The sequence below is a fragment of the Procambarus clarkii genome, chromosome 6 (assembly GCF_040958095.1).
Source record: "Procambarus clarkii isolate CNS0578487 chromosome 6, FALCON_Pclarkii_2.0, whole genome shotgun sequence".
In the NCBI taxonomy this organism is placed as follows: domain Eukaryota; kingdom Metazoa; phylum Arthropoda; class Malacostraca; order Decapoda; family Cambaridae; genus Procambarus; species Procambarus clarkii.
The window spans coordinates 50,776,696-50,796,695 of record NC_091155.1 but is presented as its reverse complement, the minus strand read 5'-3'; the positions used below and the strand labels follow the sequence as shown (position 1 = coordinate 50,796,695).

At 43.7% G+C, this 20,000-nt stretch overlaps 1 protein-coding gene across 1 annotated transcript in view; it reads left to right on the top strand.

Annotated features, from left to right (window-relative positions):
• The window catches only part of LOC123754194 (sulfotransferase 1A1), a 124,224-nt gene that overhangs the window by 89,629 nt on the left and 14,595 nt on the right, over positions 1-20,000 (top strand). The window contains exons 4-5 of the mRNA XM_045736403.2: positions 4,231-4,396; positions 15,964-16,066. Of these exons, the coding sequence (XP_045592359.2) occupies positions 4,231-4,396; positions 15,964-15,994 (197 nt within the window). The 3' untranslated portion in view covers positions 15,995-16,066. The remainder of the gene's footprint in view (positions 1-4,230; positions 4,397-15,963; positions 16,067-20,000) is intronic.

Below are 20,000 nucleotides of genomic sequence, written 5' to 3'. Positions count from 1 at the left end.
GAATTCCTGTTCTTGTTCTCTTTCCTCGTAGTTTGTTTCCTGAGGCGTCTATTATGTAGGGTGTTTCCTCAGCTGAGTTTCCCATCAGGGTTTTTATTTTTTTTCCAGAACTTTTCCGGTAGGTGGTCGCTTGTGCTCACTGGGCCCCTTTCCATGCGGGTGTTTAGGAAGTGGTGGTTGTTTGACAGTAGTATGTCTGGTTTACCTCGGTGTCCTTGTCTGACATAAGTTGGGAAGTCTGGGCGCAAGTGGGTTAAATTTCCGTTCCTTATCATATTGTGGATGGCTTCTCCTGCCTGGTTGTTCCTTCCATGTTCCATTGTCCTGTGTTAGGTGTTTAGATCTCCTAGGAAGTAGGCAGGTCTGTTCCGTCTGGTGAGTTTCATGATGTCGGCCAGGGTAAGGTATGGTCATGTTGGTGGTTGGTAACATGTTCTTATGAAGATTATACCTTTCGTAGTTTGGAGTTTATTTGCCAAGAAGTTTTCTTGAAAATAATCTAGAATTTTGTGTGGAATATTTCTCCTTACAGCAATTGCTGCTCCATCGTTGGCCTGGGCAGCTCTGTTGACCTTTCCTTTTTCCCATGGCTGATAATGAGTATTATATCAGGGTCTACTTCTCTGTACAAGTTCCTGAGTTCCACTGCTCTGTGCGGAGTCCAGCTTAGAACATTGTGTTGAATTATTGTTAATGACTGGATGGCTATGTTGAAACTAACAGGTCCCTTCCTTCTCGTGGATTGTTTGGGATCGATGCGTGTCCGTTGCGCCTTGCGTTAAACTGAATGCTGTTTATCTGCTGAATGGTTAGGGAGGTTTGCTTGAAAGAATGCGACATTATATGTTCGTACACGTCACTCGGATTAGCACCAGGAATGTTGTGTTGGAATTTGATGTTCTGATTTTGTATACGTTCTTGGAGGGTCTTGCGGTTAACTGTGTGGGTTATGTGTCTTGAGAAGACTTCGGTATTGTTTGGGATCTCTACGGAGTCCTGGTTGACTGTGTCTGAGTTTGCAGCGCTGTCTGTGGGTGTCGGGTAAGCACTGGTGTCCATTGTTTGTCTGTGGTCTGCCTCAGTTACCTCATCGGAATTCGCTAATTGTGGCTTGTATGTCCTGTGGTGCTTGTATGTTTGTAGGGCCCCCTTTGGGGGTCATTAGTGGTGGTTGTTGACCAGACCACACACTAGAAATTGAAGGGACGACGACGTTTCGGTCCGTCCTGGACCATTCTCAAGTCGATTGTCGACTTGAGAATGGTCCAGGACGGACCGAAACGTCGTCGTCCCTTCAATTTCTAGTGTGTGGTCTGGTCAACATACTTCAGCCACGTTATTGTGACTCATCGCCTGCATTAGTGGTGGTTGCTTGTGTTAGTTCAACTTCCTCCTCTGACTAATTGAGGGTTTCTGCATTCGTCGGTCCTGACACTTGTTGGGAGTTAGTCTCAGTTTGGGGAGTGCTGATAATAGTGCTGTCCACCAGGGCTTTTATGATGTTGAGGAGGAAACATTGTCTGGGAAATCCATTTCTGGGCGACCTCCTGTACGTTTCTTTAACCACGGATCCAAATGACCTTGGCCTTGCTAAGTTTTCTAAGTGAGCAAAGATCATACTGCTCAGGATCTTTGTTGGTAGGTCACCATTTGCCTGTAAGGTAGTTTTTGCTGGATTGTGTGATACCTTGTTTGTCCAAGCATTAGTGGTAGTTATACCTGCATAGGTATTATTGGCCATTGCTGCCTTTTTTGCTGCGGTTTCGGCACTTTTTTGTTTTAGGATATTCCTCCTAGTGGAACAGATTGATGCCAGCGAGCGATGGGGACCCCCACAATCGAGACATATGGGATTTGTTTTATTTGTGCACTCTATGAAAAGGTGTTCCTGCTGGCCACATTTAGAATATACTTTTACATCCCTTTGTTGGCACTCTGCGGCTGTGTGGTCGTATTTGTAGCATGCCCAAAATGGGGTTATGTTGAAGTATTCTTCGTGTTCTAGGTTGTAGTTATCTGTGCTCAGATGGTAGTAGTAGCAATGGGTACTTTGGCTGAGGGCTTTTTGTGCCATGGAGATTTCTTCAAATCTTACTTTCATCGGGGTTCTCAATCCCGGCATGAGAATTACTTCTTCTAATTTGGCCCAGTCATTTCTTTGTTCTATGTCGTGTTTAATATTTTCAGGGGTTTCGTCATTAAGTGTAGCATCGAGTCTCTTCAGGACTATTGTCTTCCTGGCTTTAAGCTCTGGGGGAATAAGTTTATCCATCAATTTACATATATTTTCTCCGTTGATGACTTTGTTAACGTCTTCATCCTGGTAGCATGAATGAGGAGTCCTTTGTGGGTATTAGTTTAGAAAATCGTACCATGAAAGAGAACAAGAGATTGGCTAGTACATTTTGTTTATCATTGCTTGCCCTTTGTTTATCATTGCTGGATATCGCTTCTTGCAAGAGAGTCCTACAGTGAGTCCCAAGTACTCTGTGCAAGTGATGCTGTATTATTAACACCAGCAGTGCATCAAACTCTAATGTTTGGTGGGCTGCCCCTGGTGGGGAGGGGTGAGGGCAGGCTGCCTGTCTCCAGGCCTCAAACAACTATGCCTAAGTGTCCTCCCAGGGTATTAGTTCATTCTAGGGTTCCTCTTATACTAGTGACTTATGCAATAGTGTCAAAACACTCAGCAGCGCAATAGTATTGTGTCGATACAACCGCAGGCGATCAAACACAAAGGTTGGGTACTAGGGGCCTAGAGGGGAAGAGGAGGCACGCACATCATCTCAGCCCAAAGCCTGGGCAGTGAATCTCCAATCCCCGTCCCCTTGTCCACAACATCCCCCATTCCCTCGACCTCCCCGCCATTACCCCCATCCCCGTCCCCTTGTCTTCCCCACCATCCCCCACTCTCATCCCCTCGTCCTCTCCACCATTCCCCTCTCCCTCGTCCAATGCATTCCCAAATGATCTGATGTTCCCATCAGAAAAATGGGAACATCAGATAATCTGATGTTCCCATCACTGAAAAATAAGTAGAACAGTTAAAAAAAGAAATGAAAATAAAAAAAATAAACTATACTCACGAAATGAACAGTATGGTAAACAACTCAGCTCAATTCCAGTGCAATGTCACACAAAATACTTAAATCAAATTGAAAATATATTGAAATCTTTGAAAATTCAATTTATCAATGCAATCAGAAACATTGAAATGGAATCATAACATATTTAGTATAACGTGTGTTGCTATTTCGTGCAACAGGTGGCGCTGTTTAAAAAAAAAATCATATTTTTACCTGTTATAGGTGTTGCATCTATTTAGTCGGTATATATAAATACGCTCGTATTTGAATGGAACGTTGTGTCAAAATTTCAAAGTAATTGGTGAAGAACTTTTGGAGATTACAGCATGTGTTGCTCTTATGTCCAACAGATGGTACTGTTTTTCAAAAAAACATGTTATTTTCCTGTCACAGGTGAGGCATATATAGTAAATATATAAAAACATGCACCTATTCGAATGCAATGTTGTGTCAAAATTTCAAAGCAATCGGTAAAGAAGTTTCCTTGCATGAAAAAAAATAAAATAAAAATTATGGTTTGCCCCGTCACAGATGTGATATCTATATAATATGTATATAAAAACATGCTCATATGCGAATGGAACGATGTTTCAAAATTTTAAAGCAATCGGTGAAGAACTTTTGGAGATTAGTGATTTTGAACAAATGAACATTTACATTTTTATTTGTATAAGACATAAAATTAAAAAAATAGAATAGTTTCCCTGTGCTCTGAGAAAGTGTGTTGTGGTGCTTGAGAAACCTTTGAAGCAGTTGGAGGAACGTTTGGTCTGTGCGAGTACTGCCCAAATATATACAGCAGGAAATTTCTTTTAATTTTCAGAGATCAGTGAATAAGGGTACATATTACTCTAAACATTTTGAAATGTTTGGTTTTGAAAATATTCAGCTGTGTTGCCTGAGGGTCGTGCAAAAAAATCGTCTTGTGGGTATGAATGTGACCCAAGCACATTTTTCTCTTTTGAAGTCCCGCGACTCGGACCAGCCTATGTTCATCCCGCGCCCGAGACCATTCCTGCTGACAATTTGGGTGAGGTTAGACCCAAGCGCCTGGCATCCAACTTTGGACAAACCGACAAACGAACTCTTTTTGTATTGATGTATAAACAATAACAAGTATTATAAAATTCCCATATGTCTACAGTGTTGTACAGCCCATACTGGCCCCACATCAAGATGGCGTGGAAGAACAAGGACCATCCCAACATGCATTTTCTCTTCTATGAAGACCTGAAAACTGACGTAATGAAAGAACTGAGAACTCTGAATAATTCTTGGGCACCAACCTCACCCAGCAACAACTTGATAATGTAAGTATCTACTGAACTTAGTTTGGTTACTCACCAGAGTTGTTAATAAGGTACTGGAAAATGCTTTATGTTATTACATGTGACTTTACATTTATCACAGCTCTATTATTTCATAACACAGGTGTTTGGGGCAGTTTCAGGCTTCTATATTTCCTTATAGATGTGAGGATGTTAGTGACACTGGGAGGAGAATGTGTAGCATGAGAATATGAGTGTTAAGAGAGTAATGGTAATGGAGTATTATGTTGGGGCATTGTAATGATCTGTGCAGAGCAACCTTCTCCCCTCTCCCTTCTCCCCTCTCCCTTCTCCCCTCTCCCTTCTACCTTCTCCCTTCCTCTTGTTGCCGTCCTCTTGTGTGGTCAATCTTCCCTCCCCCTGTCAGCCGTTTCCTTCCTTAAAACACGAGTCAACTTACCCTTAGGCAGTGGGACCATCGCAAGTCACTTGTCCCCTCCTGTTCCCCAATCCTATTTCTCTAATCCCTCCCTCTAATCTTCATCACCATTCTTCTTTCCAATCCCTCTTTCCCTCTCTTTCTCTGTCTTCTCCATAACTATTGACAGATTTAGGCCCAGTACAACTCTAGGGTCATAACATTCGTGCTCTCAAGTTCCCTTAGGTGGTCAGGACAGCTTCTTCCCACGAGATGGGTCATTACTGCTTAGTTCCAGTCTCTGGGAGAGGATCGCCCCAGGCAAGTGTCAGGCTTTTCCCTGGCCAACAGCAGGTGCTTTTGGTTCATTGGGTAGACATGCCAGGGAGACCTAGTGGGCGAAGTCTCCCATGGTAGTGCCAGACGTCTCATTGGCTGGGCCCTCAGGCCTAGAGCAAGACTTTGAATTCACTGGCTCTAGACATGGAGAGGCGGGTTTTTTGGGCATAGGAAAACTTAGAATGGGAGGACCTGTTCCACTGAGAGAGTTTATGAAAAAAATAAGTTCAGTGTGTCTGTGGGAGTGACTTAAGATAGGTGACTTCAGGGCATGAGGGTAGCCAGCAACATCTCTGGCCAGATTACAGGATTAAGATACAGTGTACTTGAATTTTCATGTATATTCAGTATTTCAGATCTTTGCCTCTTAGGATGTTTTATTAGACTAGGATATATCCCAAATTTTATTTCAATATCCGTGTGTTAATTAAATTAAAGTGTATTAAGGTAATTTGTGTTTAGTTATCTGTTCCCTTAATTAATACTGAGTCATTCTTATATGTGGTATTTATATGCGGTACTGGAAACCCCCGTTGTGTTCTCCTCCATTTCATGGATATTATAGTTGCCCTTAGTTCCTCAATAAGTAAAGCAAAATTGTATAATTCATTCCCCAAACATTATTATTACCAAGAGTCTTATGCCCTTGTATTTTCATGAGTATTGATTTTTTCCCTTCCTGGGGGATCAGCAATAGACACATTCAGGTATGTTAGCGGGAAGGTGGTGACAGTGTTTAATGATTTTTTATTTATTAGTTTTAAATTAATAAACTGTTCATTTGTTGTTATCCCCCCCCCCCTCATTTAATATTTTCCGTCTCAATATTAACTGGCAGATCATTGAGGGTTACAGTGATCTGCAAGCAGTGTTAGGCTGGGTTAGTGAGGGGGAGTAAGGGAGGAGCAATTACGGGTTATTACAGCATCAGGCCAGGAGGTGGTATGAACTAACCTTCGTTAACAGGGGACTTGTCTCTCAGAGCAATTACATTCTTATAGACTCTCAGAAGGAAAAACATTTGTCTAGTTAAACCTAAACCGCCTGGTGATGGAGTATAGTGACACATGAGCCCCCAGGAAGCTTCGGGGTGGACGTCTCTCCATCATAAACCACCAGATGCTGGTATATATATATACCCTGTATAGTGACAGTTGTCATGTGAGTGATATGTGACACTCTCCATGAATGGTGAGTGTTAGTCAGGTCCATGGATGGTGAGTGTTAGTCAGGTCCATGGATGGTGAGTGTTAGTCAGGTCCATGGATGGTGAGTGTTAGTCAGGTCCATGGATGGTGAGTGTTAGTCAGGTCCATTGATTGACTGTGTTATGAACTAAAAGTAGCCTATTGAGCTGAATCTACAGGTGAGAGTTATTCTACCCACCTGAGTAGAGAGTCAGAGGAAAGAAGGAAAAAGTTAAGTAAACGTCAATAAATGACTAAACAGAGACAAGTAGAGGACGAGCATCTTATAGAAGCTAGTTGTGGGAACCGACCTGTGAGATTTATGTTTATTTAATTTATATGAATTTATATTTACGTTAATTTATATACTTCGATAGCAATTTGTATAATGATAAGTGGACTGTATTTCTGCAATAATCTCATAATCTCACAAATCGATCCTCTACACATTAGGGGGGTTTATTAAATTAATATATATGCAGCCAATCAAACTACAGTAACTACATACATTGAAGAGGTTCCTTATCTTATAGTACAGCAGGTTAGTCCACCAGGTATAACTAGGGTGTAGACACCAAATTATCCTCTTTGAGGTAGCTTCCATATCACCCAGTAACTGGTGCACAAATCTTGCTTCCTCGTCTTGACCTGTCAAAAGTGCGCTAGCTGTGAAGCCAGAATCCTATATATGACAAGTATTTCAGAGAAAACTGTACATGGAACATGAAGACCTGGCTTAATTACCTTTAGTTTGAGGCTTCCACGTGCTCTAACCGGGTCACCCTATATAATGACATTAATGGCCATAAATGAATGATAAACGGGTTTCGGAAAGAACACTTAACTTGAATTGTAGACATCGTGTTGGAGATGGTACCTTTGGTTTCCATAACACTACGTCCAAGTAAAATTAACAGGAGCCGCATTTGCTCCCGTGTGAGCCTCTGGTCTCGTATAAACAATGGCTGTTTAACACTCCATACTATTGACGTTAGTGGCCGACATTGTCCAGATATGATAGGAGCTAAATTTGCTCCACACGTCTCGGAGGTGACACAACAATGGCTGCCCCTCCTTCCTCACTCTGACGCCTGGCCTACTTTGTCCAGATTTCAGAAAGTGATAGAAGGGTCACATTTACTCTACTTTAATATTGATAATTAAGTTAATTTATATAAGATGTTTTTATGATGGTAAAGTCCAAAGACTAATGTATTTAAGAATAATTCCCAGCAGAATAGCTGGTGAATTATAATGGTATGTGGTGATGATATCCCGTTTTCTCTAGACGGTAATTCCACTACAAGTTACGTTTTCTATGGGTAACTTGTTTATACAACACAGCTATTATCTGTATGATATATTAAATGCTGTCGGATTTTCCGACACTAGTTGAAATGACATGTCGACATTTTTATTTATGTCGTGATGCAGACGGAGGTCGTAACATATTACTTGAGTTGCTACAGTCGTCAGGAATGGACGTACGTCGTTGTCTCCAGGAAAGAAAGAAGAATATAGTACTTTGTCTAGTGTTTGAGTGAAGGCTACGTGGTACAAAGTGTGAGGAAGCTGCCGAGGACGTCGTAAGTCATTTCTCAGTGATCTGAAAGGTATTCAGGACGACCTGAAGCCTGAATGGTGTTCGTATTCCTGTGTGGACCCTAATGAGTTATATCGTTAGAGTGGAGGAAAGTTAGTAGGTGTTTCTGTGTGAAACCTGCTATGAGACTTCGTAGATTGAAGTCGGGACTGTGAGAAGCTTTGAGAAACAGTCCAAAAGGATTTTAATGGACGACCAAGTGTTGTGCCATGTTGGAACGTCAGAGGGCAAGCGTCGCCACATTGTAAATTTTTGCGGTATGAGCACTTAATTAGTTGATAGATCGCTTGTTATTGATCGATTGTGTGCCCAGCGATTGTAGGAGACGTTTATGCACATAGATTAGAGATTTTATAAAGATATTGAGAGTATATAAGGAGTTAAAGAACATGGGACATGCTGGAGGCAAGAGTGGCAAATGCTCGCTCGTCTGAAAGGCAGAGCACCTGGCGTCCCGTCGGAAGAGAACTCCGGTGTGGACTCGTCCAAAAATATGGGAGTACCCACTGCGGCAGGGCCGGCGTGCAGAAGGGGATATTGGAAGGAGAAATGTATTTTGTGTAGATATACGTATTTATATGTTATTAGGAAAACATATTATTACGGCTTAGTAATGGAATTACAGGTTTGTGTGGAGAGAAGTTTGTGAAGGAGCTTTTTGTCTGAGGAAGATTATACAGTGAATCTCCAAGTGTAGAGTGGAATCTTCAAATGTGGAGATGAACTTCAAGTGTGGAGCGGAACTTTAAGTGTAGAGTTTAACATTTTTTTTTGTGAAGCCGCAAAAAGAAACTTCACAGACCCTGAGGGGGGACTTCAAGTAGCAACAAATATTAGAGAGACTGCAGGAGTACCTACCTGGTTTTGAGGACCCAGTGTGAGGGAATCTAGATTCCCTCAGCTAGTTTTCCTAGTTTCTAAATTAGGCTAGTCGCTCTAGAAACTGATGCTTTCAAACTAACATATACTTGTGGGGTGTTGAATGAAAGCTTATGTTATGGACTATCATTTGTGAGTAGTCAGAAGTCTGTGATTGGTCTGTAGAGAGAATTACAGAGATTTTACTGTTTCTATGAAATAGGATGGGAGTTGAGAGTGAAGTGGTGTAGGGAGGTACTTGACTCTCCCAACAGTTTTACAGGGGGGTGGGGGGGGGGAGGGACAGAGGGGTGAACGTTGCCTTCCCCCCCTCCCCACCCACCATGTGAGACAGTACGCCACTGTCTTTTAGGCCTCCCCCTCCTTGTGACGTCACAGGACGCCTGAGGGTGACTGAGGCATGTGATTGGTTTAGGCACCTGTGCTCCAACCGAGTTTTGGCGTAAAGAGCTGTGGTTGGAAGCGGCATCTTGGTAGTGTGCCGGCTCCCTGCTGATTGGTCAAGACAAGGTAGGGGGGAGATATGGGCATTTTGAGTTTCCTTAGCCCGGGAAATCGTCAGTTTGAGCTGGGTAGCAGGTGGAAGAGGACGCAGCTGGGTGGAGATGGCCGCCTGCCATCTCCACCCCCGTTAATCGCTGTCATTCCCTTGTTGCACAGCGTGGATGGCACTCCTGCCATCCCGGGTTGTGTCTAGGCCCAAATTTGTGTGAAATTGGGGCCGATGTGACAAACTAAGAGACAGTTGCAGTGTTAACCCATGAGGCAGATGGCAGAGCCTCATGGTGTATCAGATTGATCCCTCATCTCTCGGGTCTGAGCATAATGTCTAGTGGCAATGGACAATTGGTGTATTATGGGCAGTGTAATTGAGTGTGTTATTACAGGCCCCTGTTGGATTTTTGTATTCCACCTGGCGGCAGCCATGTGGTGAATGGCCGCCGGCCATTTGGCACCCTAGTGTACGAGCAAGCATGCTGATGAGGGGGTGTAAAGTGATTCCCCGCCCATGTGTGTATGTTGGTGGGCGCCAACCAGCCAGTCGGGGGCCACCCCAGGCCGCCCGCGGCCACACGCGCCGCCCACAGTCGCCCGGAGGCGCCCCAGGCCGCCCACGGCCACCCGCGCTGTCCACCTTGGCCAGCTGCCCGGGGGGCCACCCCAGGCCCCCCGCGAGGCCAAACCCCACCCCACCTTGCACGCCAGCTCAGCCGGGTGGGGTGCTATGACGTCATGCGCTACCCGTGGCCACCCCCTTAGAGCCACGCGGTGGCCACATGCCTTGGCCACCTCCTTGGGCCACTTTCCCGGGACAGCCTAGGGCCACATCTTGTCGACGCATGAGGAGCAAGCTAAGTGTTGACAGCTAGTGTGGTAGTGACCTGGGAAATGAGTAAAAATGAGGAGGTTAGACGTGAGTAAAATTTATCATTGTGTACAGTGTGATGAGTACCGGTGGAAATTCCCGGTAAGAGTTGTCTCAGAGCCTTGCCAGGCTAGGGAAGCAGCTGAGAGACAGCTGTCTGTAGCACATCCAGGTGACTGGTAGGGCGGTACCTGGAGATAGATGTTGTCCACGACCACACTGTAGTTATATATATATATATATATATATATATATATATATATATATATATATATATATATATATATATATATATATATATATGTATTTATATATATATATATATATATATATATATATATATATATATATATATATATATATATATATGTATATATATATATATATATATATATATATATATATATATATATATATATATATATATATATATATATATATATATATATATATATATGTGTGTGTGTGTGTAGACTGACTCGAGTATGTAAACGGTCAGTGTAGAGATTTACCATATAAATGATCCAGCCTGTCGATTCTATATAATCGTTCAGACTGGATTAATGCCATAGAGTACCGTACATAATTATAATCATTAGAGGTAGGCAGGCCAGGTTGCAGGGATGTCAGTGGGTGCCCTGAGGTCTGTGTAGTTAGTTACATTTATCTGATGATATAATTTTCATTGATTATGTGAATGCCATTTCCCTGTGTTCATTTGCATGTTTATGTACTGTGTTGTGTGGTGAGTCAGTAGATGTGATTGCTGACTGATTGCCTAATGATGTCATTAGCATGTGGGGTATGCAAACGGCATCATTATGTTGCAGGTTTGTGCAGTGGTATCAGTTTATACGATATTATTGCCCTTGGAGCGGTGTTGAGGGTTTAAGGGACCTCTAGGATTATTCAGGGGAATTCACAGTACTTAATGAGAGCAGGCAGTTGATGGGTTAATAGCCTTGCTGAGGTAAGTGTGTGCTCACAGTAGTCCTTTGCAACGGTTGCAAGATAAGGGGGCAGTAATATTGGTATACTCTTGTGTGTTGCACAACCGTGTGTCATTATTGTGTGGGCACAGTAATTGTTACGGCCCTATTGAGTCACAACTGGGTTCTTTCTCTGATGTTAGTAGAGTTTGGGTATCCGGCCCCAAGCTAGTAGTGGCTTTCAAGGGGTGCGTTCCGTAACGCAAGTAAATTAAAGGGGAAGGGAGACAAAGGCACTAAACTTAAATATATAATTACACCACCACCATAAATAAATATATAAACAGTCACACGGGGGGCATACACACTATAATATACAGAATGGTCTTCCTCTGAAGACGCAGGAATGTTCCACGGTGCTCGAGAGCAGTAGCCCTGGTCCTCTTCTTGTGGCCTCACGTTGAATCCTTCGAGTCTCTCAAGTCTACCCTGGCCACAGGCCAGCCACATCACAGTTCCACTGGGGGCACCGTCGTGGAGGCACAACGGTGCCACAAATCAAGCCTGTAGCTGGCAGGTTCCAATCAGTTCCGCTGGTTAGGCCACTCCACGACCGATACTAGGGTTGCGAGCCCTAGGCAGGAGCCTCGTGTGATTTCACAGATCACTCTCCGCACCACAACACCCCAGTGGCTAGTCTTCTCCACCAGTCAGCCCCGGGTACAACAATCCCTGGTTCTGCCATCTCACAGGCAGGCTAACACAACAGTGTTCATCCGGGGGGTGACTCACAGCTTCAGCAGCAAATGCGTGGAGGTTCTACAGCTGCCTTGGGTAGACCCTCTATCGTTCTTTTCCAGCAGTCCCAGGTTGACTCTGTAATCAGACACGTCATCAGTACTAGGGACACCCTAGGGCACCTCACTTACGGGCTTAGACACAAACGCCCACCTATCCACTCCATAGATGGCGTTGCTGTCTAAGCGTCACCTCACCAGAGGTCAGCAGCAGCTATGTCACTAGCTGATTAGGACGGGAAACCAGCCCCTGTGGCCGGTATATCCTGTCCTCACTAGATGGCGCTGTCCATTTGGAGGGGGTTTCGGGAGCTGACCCACAGATGGCGTGGTCGTCACAGCTCCGTGCTCGGACGCTGGGCTCGGGTCCATAACAGTAATTAACAAGTTGCAGTAGCCGCAACTGTATGTGGGCAGTGCATTTGTGTTGTTGCATGCCATTGTAGTGTGACCTATGTAACGCTGGGGTTAATTTGTTTCTTTAAGTTGTGTTGAGGACTTAAGGATTCAGTGAGTTAATAATTGGGGAATTAGCTGGATAAGGGGTGCACACTTATGGTGGAGTGAGTGAGGGCTGTTATGAGAGAGAACAGCGTTGAGCTTGAGTGAGATACGTCTCGAGAGCAATTAATTGTCCGTGTGACAACTAATTCACCACTCTAGCTAATTATGTAATTAGCCTTCTCATCATGAATTCACGTAGTGGGAGAGGATCTGTCAGAGTAGGTCAGTATTTGTGTTAACGTAATTTGCTCGAGACTAATTACCTTTCTGGGGTATAGCAATTAGTGGCTCATGTTAATTAGTGGAGTAATTAACATCGGAGGGCTCCGATGACTCGGTAAAGCGAGGTCATGGAGCTAGCATAAATCGTTGTATTAATCATATCCTGTCTGAAAACAGTGGATTAGTGGCACATCTTGTTAATTAGGTGTAATTAACTCCTTTCCCGTGAATTTACAGTGTTTGATGAGACCTGCTTAGGCAGTGCGGAGTGAGACGTATTTATGGATGATTAATTATCGGTCCTGGTGACAGTTAGTTAATTACTCGGAGTTAATTAGGGTAATTAACACTCACTAATAATTTTTTGACACAGACTGTTGAGAAGCTACCAAGTTAGGGTAGGCTTAGTTAACGTAACTCAATGGGGATGTAATTAGTGGTCCGTTTGACCTTAATTGAGGATTACTCACTGAATACTTGATAGGAGTCAAGTGTGATGTAATATAAGTTTGAGTTATTGTTAACAAGAGAGACAAGTGTTAATGATTAACGTCGAGTATCATCATGATACTCGACGTCTAGTGTGAGACAATTGCTTGTGATTACCGTAGTACTTTGTTGCTGACTGCTGCGATCAGTCAATTAACGTAATTAATCACTTAAGGCAATTTCTTTTGGTTGTCGTCTGGTGACGAGAGTAGAGTAATCTAGGGAGTTGTGGAGCTGTGTCCCAGAATCTCGCCTTGCCTGTCTTTGTTACTATTTACAGGGCAACTTCTTGTAGGGAGTTGCAAAGAGTGTTCACACTGGGTTGTGATAGGGGGGGTCACTGTTGGACTACCCGCCTAGTTACGTGGGTCTCTCCTGGGGGGCAGGAGGACCCCTAAGCTTGTGATTATAGTAGCTGTCAGGGAAACCGAGACACTATTGATTGTATGCTTGTGTCTTCAGTGGATATCCTTCATTTGTTCAGTTAGTTCATGTTGTCAGCCCGAAGTGTCAGCAAGATGGAGCCTGCTGTCACTTCTCGAGGGGCTGTTGAATAGCTGTGTTGCAAATCCCACTTGGTGGACAATAACGTAACCATTCGCTATGGTGTAACTTAGTCTGTGATATTTTTCTTTGATTTGCAATATTGCGTCATCAGTGGGCACACCTGTGTTCAGGTTAGTTCAGTATGCAGCCGCACAGCAAGGGTTGCTATTTAGCTGGTTGTTATCGTGCCACTGGATGGACATTAACGTAACGTAAACTCGGTAATGTAGTAGTTTAGTCTCTTGTTATTAATAAATTGTTATGTTATAGAAAACGGTCTTTGATGTCAACCCTTCAACCATATTATTCCACCATATTTCTGCATATTACGATTAAATGTTGATGTGATCTTGAAATGACGGCTGTTTTTGGGAATTCGAATTCCAATTCATAGCGCCACATCAAATATAAATATTTGATTGTGAGAACCCGTCGGTTACCCTTTATTAGTTTTAAGGTCCTGTTTAACTAGGAGGAGCCAGCGGCCTATTGTGGACAGGTTTTCACCTCTAGTGGTGGAGGCCTGGCGGTTTTCTCCCGCTTTTCCTTTTTCTATTGGACTCATGCTTAACTGCCGTGAGCAGACTTTAAACTTGTAGTCCACCTCCTGAGGGAGGTAGGCGTAGAAAAAAATCTCACACCCAGAGACAGGATGTTCTTAGTGGCGGGCCTCAGAACGTAGAACAGAGAATCATATGGACATTTTGATATGTATGAGGGAGTGCTTGATTGCAAACGGCATGAAAGTCAGGTCCATGGATGGTGAGTGTTAGTCAGGTTCACGGATGGTGAGTGTTTGTCAGGTCCATGGATGGTGAGTGTTAGTCAAGTCCATGGATGGTGAGTGTTAGGTCCATGGATGGTGAGTATTAGTGAGGTCTATGGATGGTGAGTATTAGTGAGGTCCATGGACGGTGAGTGTTAGTCAGGTCCATGGATGGTGAGTGTTAGTCTGGTCCATGGATGGTGAGTGTTAGTCAGGTCCATGGACGGTGAGTGTTAGTCAGGTCCATGGATGGTGAGTGTTAGTCAGGTCCATGGATGGTGAGTGTTAGTCTGGTCCATGGATGGTGAGTGTTAGTCAGGTCCATGGATGGTGAGTGTTAGTCAGGTCCATGGATGGTGAGTGTTAGTCAGGTCCATGGACGGTGAGTGTTAGTCAGGTCCATGGATGGTGAGTGTTAGTCAGGTCCATGGATGGTGAGTGTTAGTCTGGTCCATGGATGGTGAGTGTTAGTCAGGTCCATGGATGGTGAGTGTTAGTCAGGTCCATGGACGGTGAGTGTTAGTCAGGTCCATGGATGATGAGTGTTAGTCAGGTCCATGGATGGTGAGTGTTAGTCTGGTCCATGGATGGTGAGTGTTAGTCAGGTCCATGGATGATGAGTGTTAGTCAGGTCCATGGATGGTGAGTGTTAGTCTGGTCCATGGATGGTGAGTGTTAGTCAGGTCCATGGATGATGAGTGTTAGTCAGGTCCATGGATGGTGAGTGTTAGTCAGGTCCATGGATGGTGAGTGTTAGTCAGGTCCATGGATGATGAGTGTTAGTCAGGTCCATGGATGGTGAGTGTTAGTCAGGTCCATGGACGGTGAGTGTTAGTCAGGTCCATGGATGATGAGTGTTAGTCAGGTCCATGGATGATGAGTGTTAGTCTGGTCCATGGATGGTGAGTGTTAGTCAGGTCCATGGATGGTGAGTGTTAGTCAGGTCCATGGATGGTGAGTGTTAGTCAGGTCCATGGACGGTGAGTGTTAGTCAGGTCCATGGATGATGAGTGTTAGTCTGGTCCATGGATGGTGAGTGTTAGTCTGGTCCATGGATGGTGAGTGTTAGTCAGGTCCATGGATGGTGAGTGTTAGTCAGGTCCATGGATGGTGAGTGTTAATCAGGTCCATGGACGGTGAGTGTTAGTCAGGTCCATGGATGATGAGTGTTAGTCTGGTCCATGGATGGTGAGTGTTAGTCTGGTCCATGGACGGTGAGTGTTAGTCAGGTCCATGGACGGTGAGTGTTAGTCTGGTCCATGGATGGTGAGTGTTAGTCAGGTCCATGGATGGTGAGTGTTAGTCTGGTCCATGGCCGGTGAGTGTTAGTCTGGTCCATGGATGGTGAGTGTTAGTCAGGTCCATGGATGGTGAGTGTTAGTCAGGTCCAGGTGTGGAGGGTCATAATCATGTGTGCCAAGGTAGGATACACTCTCAGAGTGTGTTGGAACACATCATCTTAACGTTAATAAAAATGTTAATGTTTAATAATGAGAGTGAAATTATCCCAATATTTGGGTGAAAATGAAGATAACATTTACAAATTATTGATTGTTTTCTCCAGGTGGTCGAATACACATCTTTCTCGTCAATGAAAAAAAGGACTATTAAAATGGATGAAAATTATCCGGGTGTTAACAGGAAGAAAGGCGGTTTCATTAGGAAAGGTATGTGTTATATTTTCCTGAAAATCATTATTGGCTAGACAGTCATGTGTAATATTTGGTTATGTGTTATATTATTATTATTCCGTGTTCATTGTGGCGTATGTGAGTCATATTGTGTACTTGTGACTGAATTCGAACAATCATTTTGTTTCTCTTTACCTAAAGTTTGTCAAGGTTACGGAGTAATTGTCTGGAGCTCTATACCTAGAGTTTGTCAAGGTCACGGTGTAACTGTCTGGAGCTCTATACCTAGAGTTTGTCAAGGTCACGCAGTAATTGTCTGGAGCTCTATACCTAGAGTTTGTCAAGGTTAAGGTGTAACTGTCTGGAGCTCTATACCTAAAGTTTGTCAAGGTCACGCAGTAATTGTCTGGAGCTCTATACCTAGAGTTTGTCAAGGTTACGGAGTAATTGTCTGGAGCTCTATACCTAGAGTTTGTCAAGGTCACGGTGTAACTGTCTGGAGCTCTATACCTAGAGTTTGTCAAGGTCACGCAGTAATTGTCTGGAGCTCTATACCTAGAGTTTGTCAAGGTTACGGTGTAACGGTCTGGAGCTCTATACCTAAAAATTGTCAAGGTCACGCAGTAATTGTCTAGAGCACTATACCTAGAGTTTGTCAAGGTCACGCAGTAATTATCTGGAGCTCTATACCTAGAGTTTATCAAGTTCACGCAGCGATTGTCTGGAGCTCTATACCTAGAGTTTGTCAAGGTCACGCAGTAATTGTCTGGTGCTCTATACCTAGAGTTTGTCAAGGTTACGGTGTAACTGTCTGGAGCTCTATACCTAGAGTTTGTCAAGGTTAGGGTGTAACTGTCTGGAGCTCCATACCTAGAGTTTGTCAAGGTTACGGTGTAACTGTCTGGAGCTCTATACCTAGAGTTTGTCAAGGTCACGGAGTAATTGTCTGGAGCTCTATACCTAGAGTTTGTCAAGGTCACGCAGTAATTGTCTGGAGCTCTATACCTAGAGTTTGTCAAGGTCACGCAGTAATTGTCTGGAGCTCTTTACCTAGAGTTTGTCAAGGTCACGCAGTAATTGTCTGGAGCTCTATACCTAGAGTTTGTCAAGGTTAAGGTGTAACTGTCTGGAGCTCTATACCTAAAGTTTGTCAAGGTCACGCAGTAATTGTCTGGAGCTCTTTACCTAGAGTTTGTCAAGGTCACGCAGTAATTGTCTGGAGCTCTATACCTAGAGTTTGTCAAGGTCACGCAGTAATTGTCTGGAGCTCTATACCTAGAGTTTGTCAAGGTTACGGTGTAACTGTCTGGAGCTCTATACCTAGAGTTTGTCAAGGTTACGGTGTAACTGTCTGGAGCTCCATACCTAGAGTTTGTCAAGGTTACGGTGTAACTGTCTGGAGCTCTATACCTAGAGTTTGTCAAGGTCACGGAGTAATTGTCTGGAGCTCTATACCTAGAGTTTGTCAAGGTCACGCAGTAATTGTCTGGAGCTCTATACCTAGAGTTTGTCAAGGTCACGCAGTAATTGTCTGGAGCTCTATACCTAGAGTTTGTCAAGGTCACGCAGTAATTGTCTGGAGCTCTATAACTAGAGTTTGTCAAGGTCACGCAGTAATTGTCTGGAGCTCTATACCTAGAGTTTGTCAAGGTTACGGTGTAACTGTCTGGAGCTCTATACCTAAAGTTTGTCAAGGTTACGGTGTAACTGTCTGGAGCTCTCCAGGTTTACATTCCTCATTTGCATTTCATAGTTTGCAAACATTAACATTTACAAAGATACTCCCTCAGGAAGGTCATTCACATAAACTAGAAACAGCTGAGGCTACAAAGATACTCCCTCAGGAAGGTCATTCACATAAACTAGAAACAGCTGAGGCTACAAAGATACTCCCTCAGGAAGGTCATTCACATAAACTAGAAACAGCTGAGGCTACAAAGATACTCCCTCAGGTAGTTCATTCACATTAACTAGAAACAGCTGAGGCTACAAAGATACTCCCTCAGGTAGTTCATTCACATTAACTAGAAACAGCTGAGGCTACAAATATACTCCCTCAGGTAGTTCATTCACATTAACTAGAAACAGCAGAGGGTCCTTGGATCCTTGGAGGAACTCCCCTTGTTACCTCCTCGAACTCGAAACCTCTTCTCTGACTCTCTGTTTTCTGTCCTTCAGGTAGTACTTCACCCAGTACAGTGTTTTTCCTAAAGTCTTGTATGCTAGCGTTTCATGAGGAGGATAATCAAAAGCTCTAGATAATATAGGAAAATACAATCTGCCCAACCTTCCTTTCCTGCCTTATTTAGTAACCATGCCATTCTTGAGGTTATCTTGAGATAATTTCGGGGCTTTAGTGTCCCCGCGGCCCGGTCCTCGACCAGGCCTCCACCCCCAGGAAGCAGCCCGTGACAGCTGACTAACACCCAGGTACCTATTTTACTGCTAGGTCCGCTCGGCCGACCGGCCATAAGTTACTCCATAAATTTTTATGGAAGTGTCTTTTCCCAATTAAATTCGTGCTGCTGTTTATCCGCTGAAGATGTTCAATTATTTTCAACTTGGTTTCTTTTTTCCATCACTTTACATGGAATATTGTCAGTGAGACGGATGTGTAATTTAGTGGCTGCTGACGGTCCCGATTTTTGAGTATTGAACAATCAGTAGAGTGAGAAATACTATCTGTCTCTGGGTCACCTGTATCTGTTCTTTCCGGTCCCATGCAGGCACTGTGGATGGACGCAGCTCCAACTCTGGGTAAGGTTGATGCCTGGATAACTGCACTGTCACTAATCCCACCAATGCCTCTCACCATCTACATCTCACTAGATCCCATGGGGACCAGATCCTAGTGCAGGTGTGGGCAACCCATCAAAGGTAACCCTTGGGACACGTGACAAAGGTGCCATGCCAACGACTTTTCTTCCTGGCACGTGACATTCAGGGATCACCTTTAAAAATAAAGAAATATCCAACTTCTTTGCTGAGTTGTATATTTTAACTTAATAATATACAATATATGTTAGGTATAGCACTAAAGTAAATACAAATGTAATAAAGCAACAAACACTGGCAACTGTTTTAGTAATAATAATAAGAAAATGAAAAACACATCATATTGCCACGTCATGTACACGATATACTGACGTACAAGTTTCGTTTCGTTCAGTTGTTGCAACATTCGCCAGGCGGCCAGACATCACGTGACCCCTTTACCACCATCGCAGGTAGGCTTATGATTGTACTAATGTTTGCCCTGCTTACCCACAAATAGATTATCATAAAGCCTTATAGGAGTATACAGAATGTGATCATGATGAGATTTTCTGAATTGTGTAATTTTTATGTATTACTCATAAGGGATGGATTATGTGGGGAAAACCTGCCGGGATTAATGTGAGAGGAGAACTAGAAGGGACTTGTACTGAACTAAATTAAAAATTACTGTATGCAAAATTAATTCAACTAAAGTCTCTAGTTAGGGTCGTAAATCCGCCTCTTTTTCCTAATGACAGACTATGGGCTGTAAGGGGCAGGTGGGGGTGAGTGGGGAAGTTGGCTGAAGCTCCACCGTCCACCTGTACCCAACAAATACAAAACATTTTCCGACATTTTCATTTGTTAGCAGAATGGTGACACCATAGCTATTTATATAAAATCGTCTTTTGAACGTATAATATACGTAAATTTCAGTCAACGATATCATAGAGTGAGAGTGTGGGAGAGTGAATGAGAGTGTGGGAGAGTGAATGAGAGTGTGGGAGAATGAGTGAGAGTGTGTGTGAGAGTGAGTGAGAGTGTGGGAGAGTGAATGAGAGTGTGGGAGAATGAGTGAGAGTGTGTGAGAGTGAGTGAGAGTGTGTGAAAGTGAGTGAGAGTGTGTGAGAGTGAGAGTGTGTGAATGAGTGAGAGTGAGTGGTGGCGGTGGTGGCTACCGCCCGCCACCGTCTGCCATCACCCGCCGTTACCT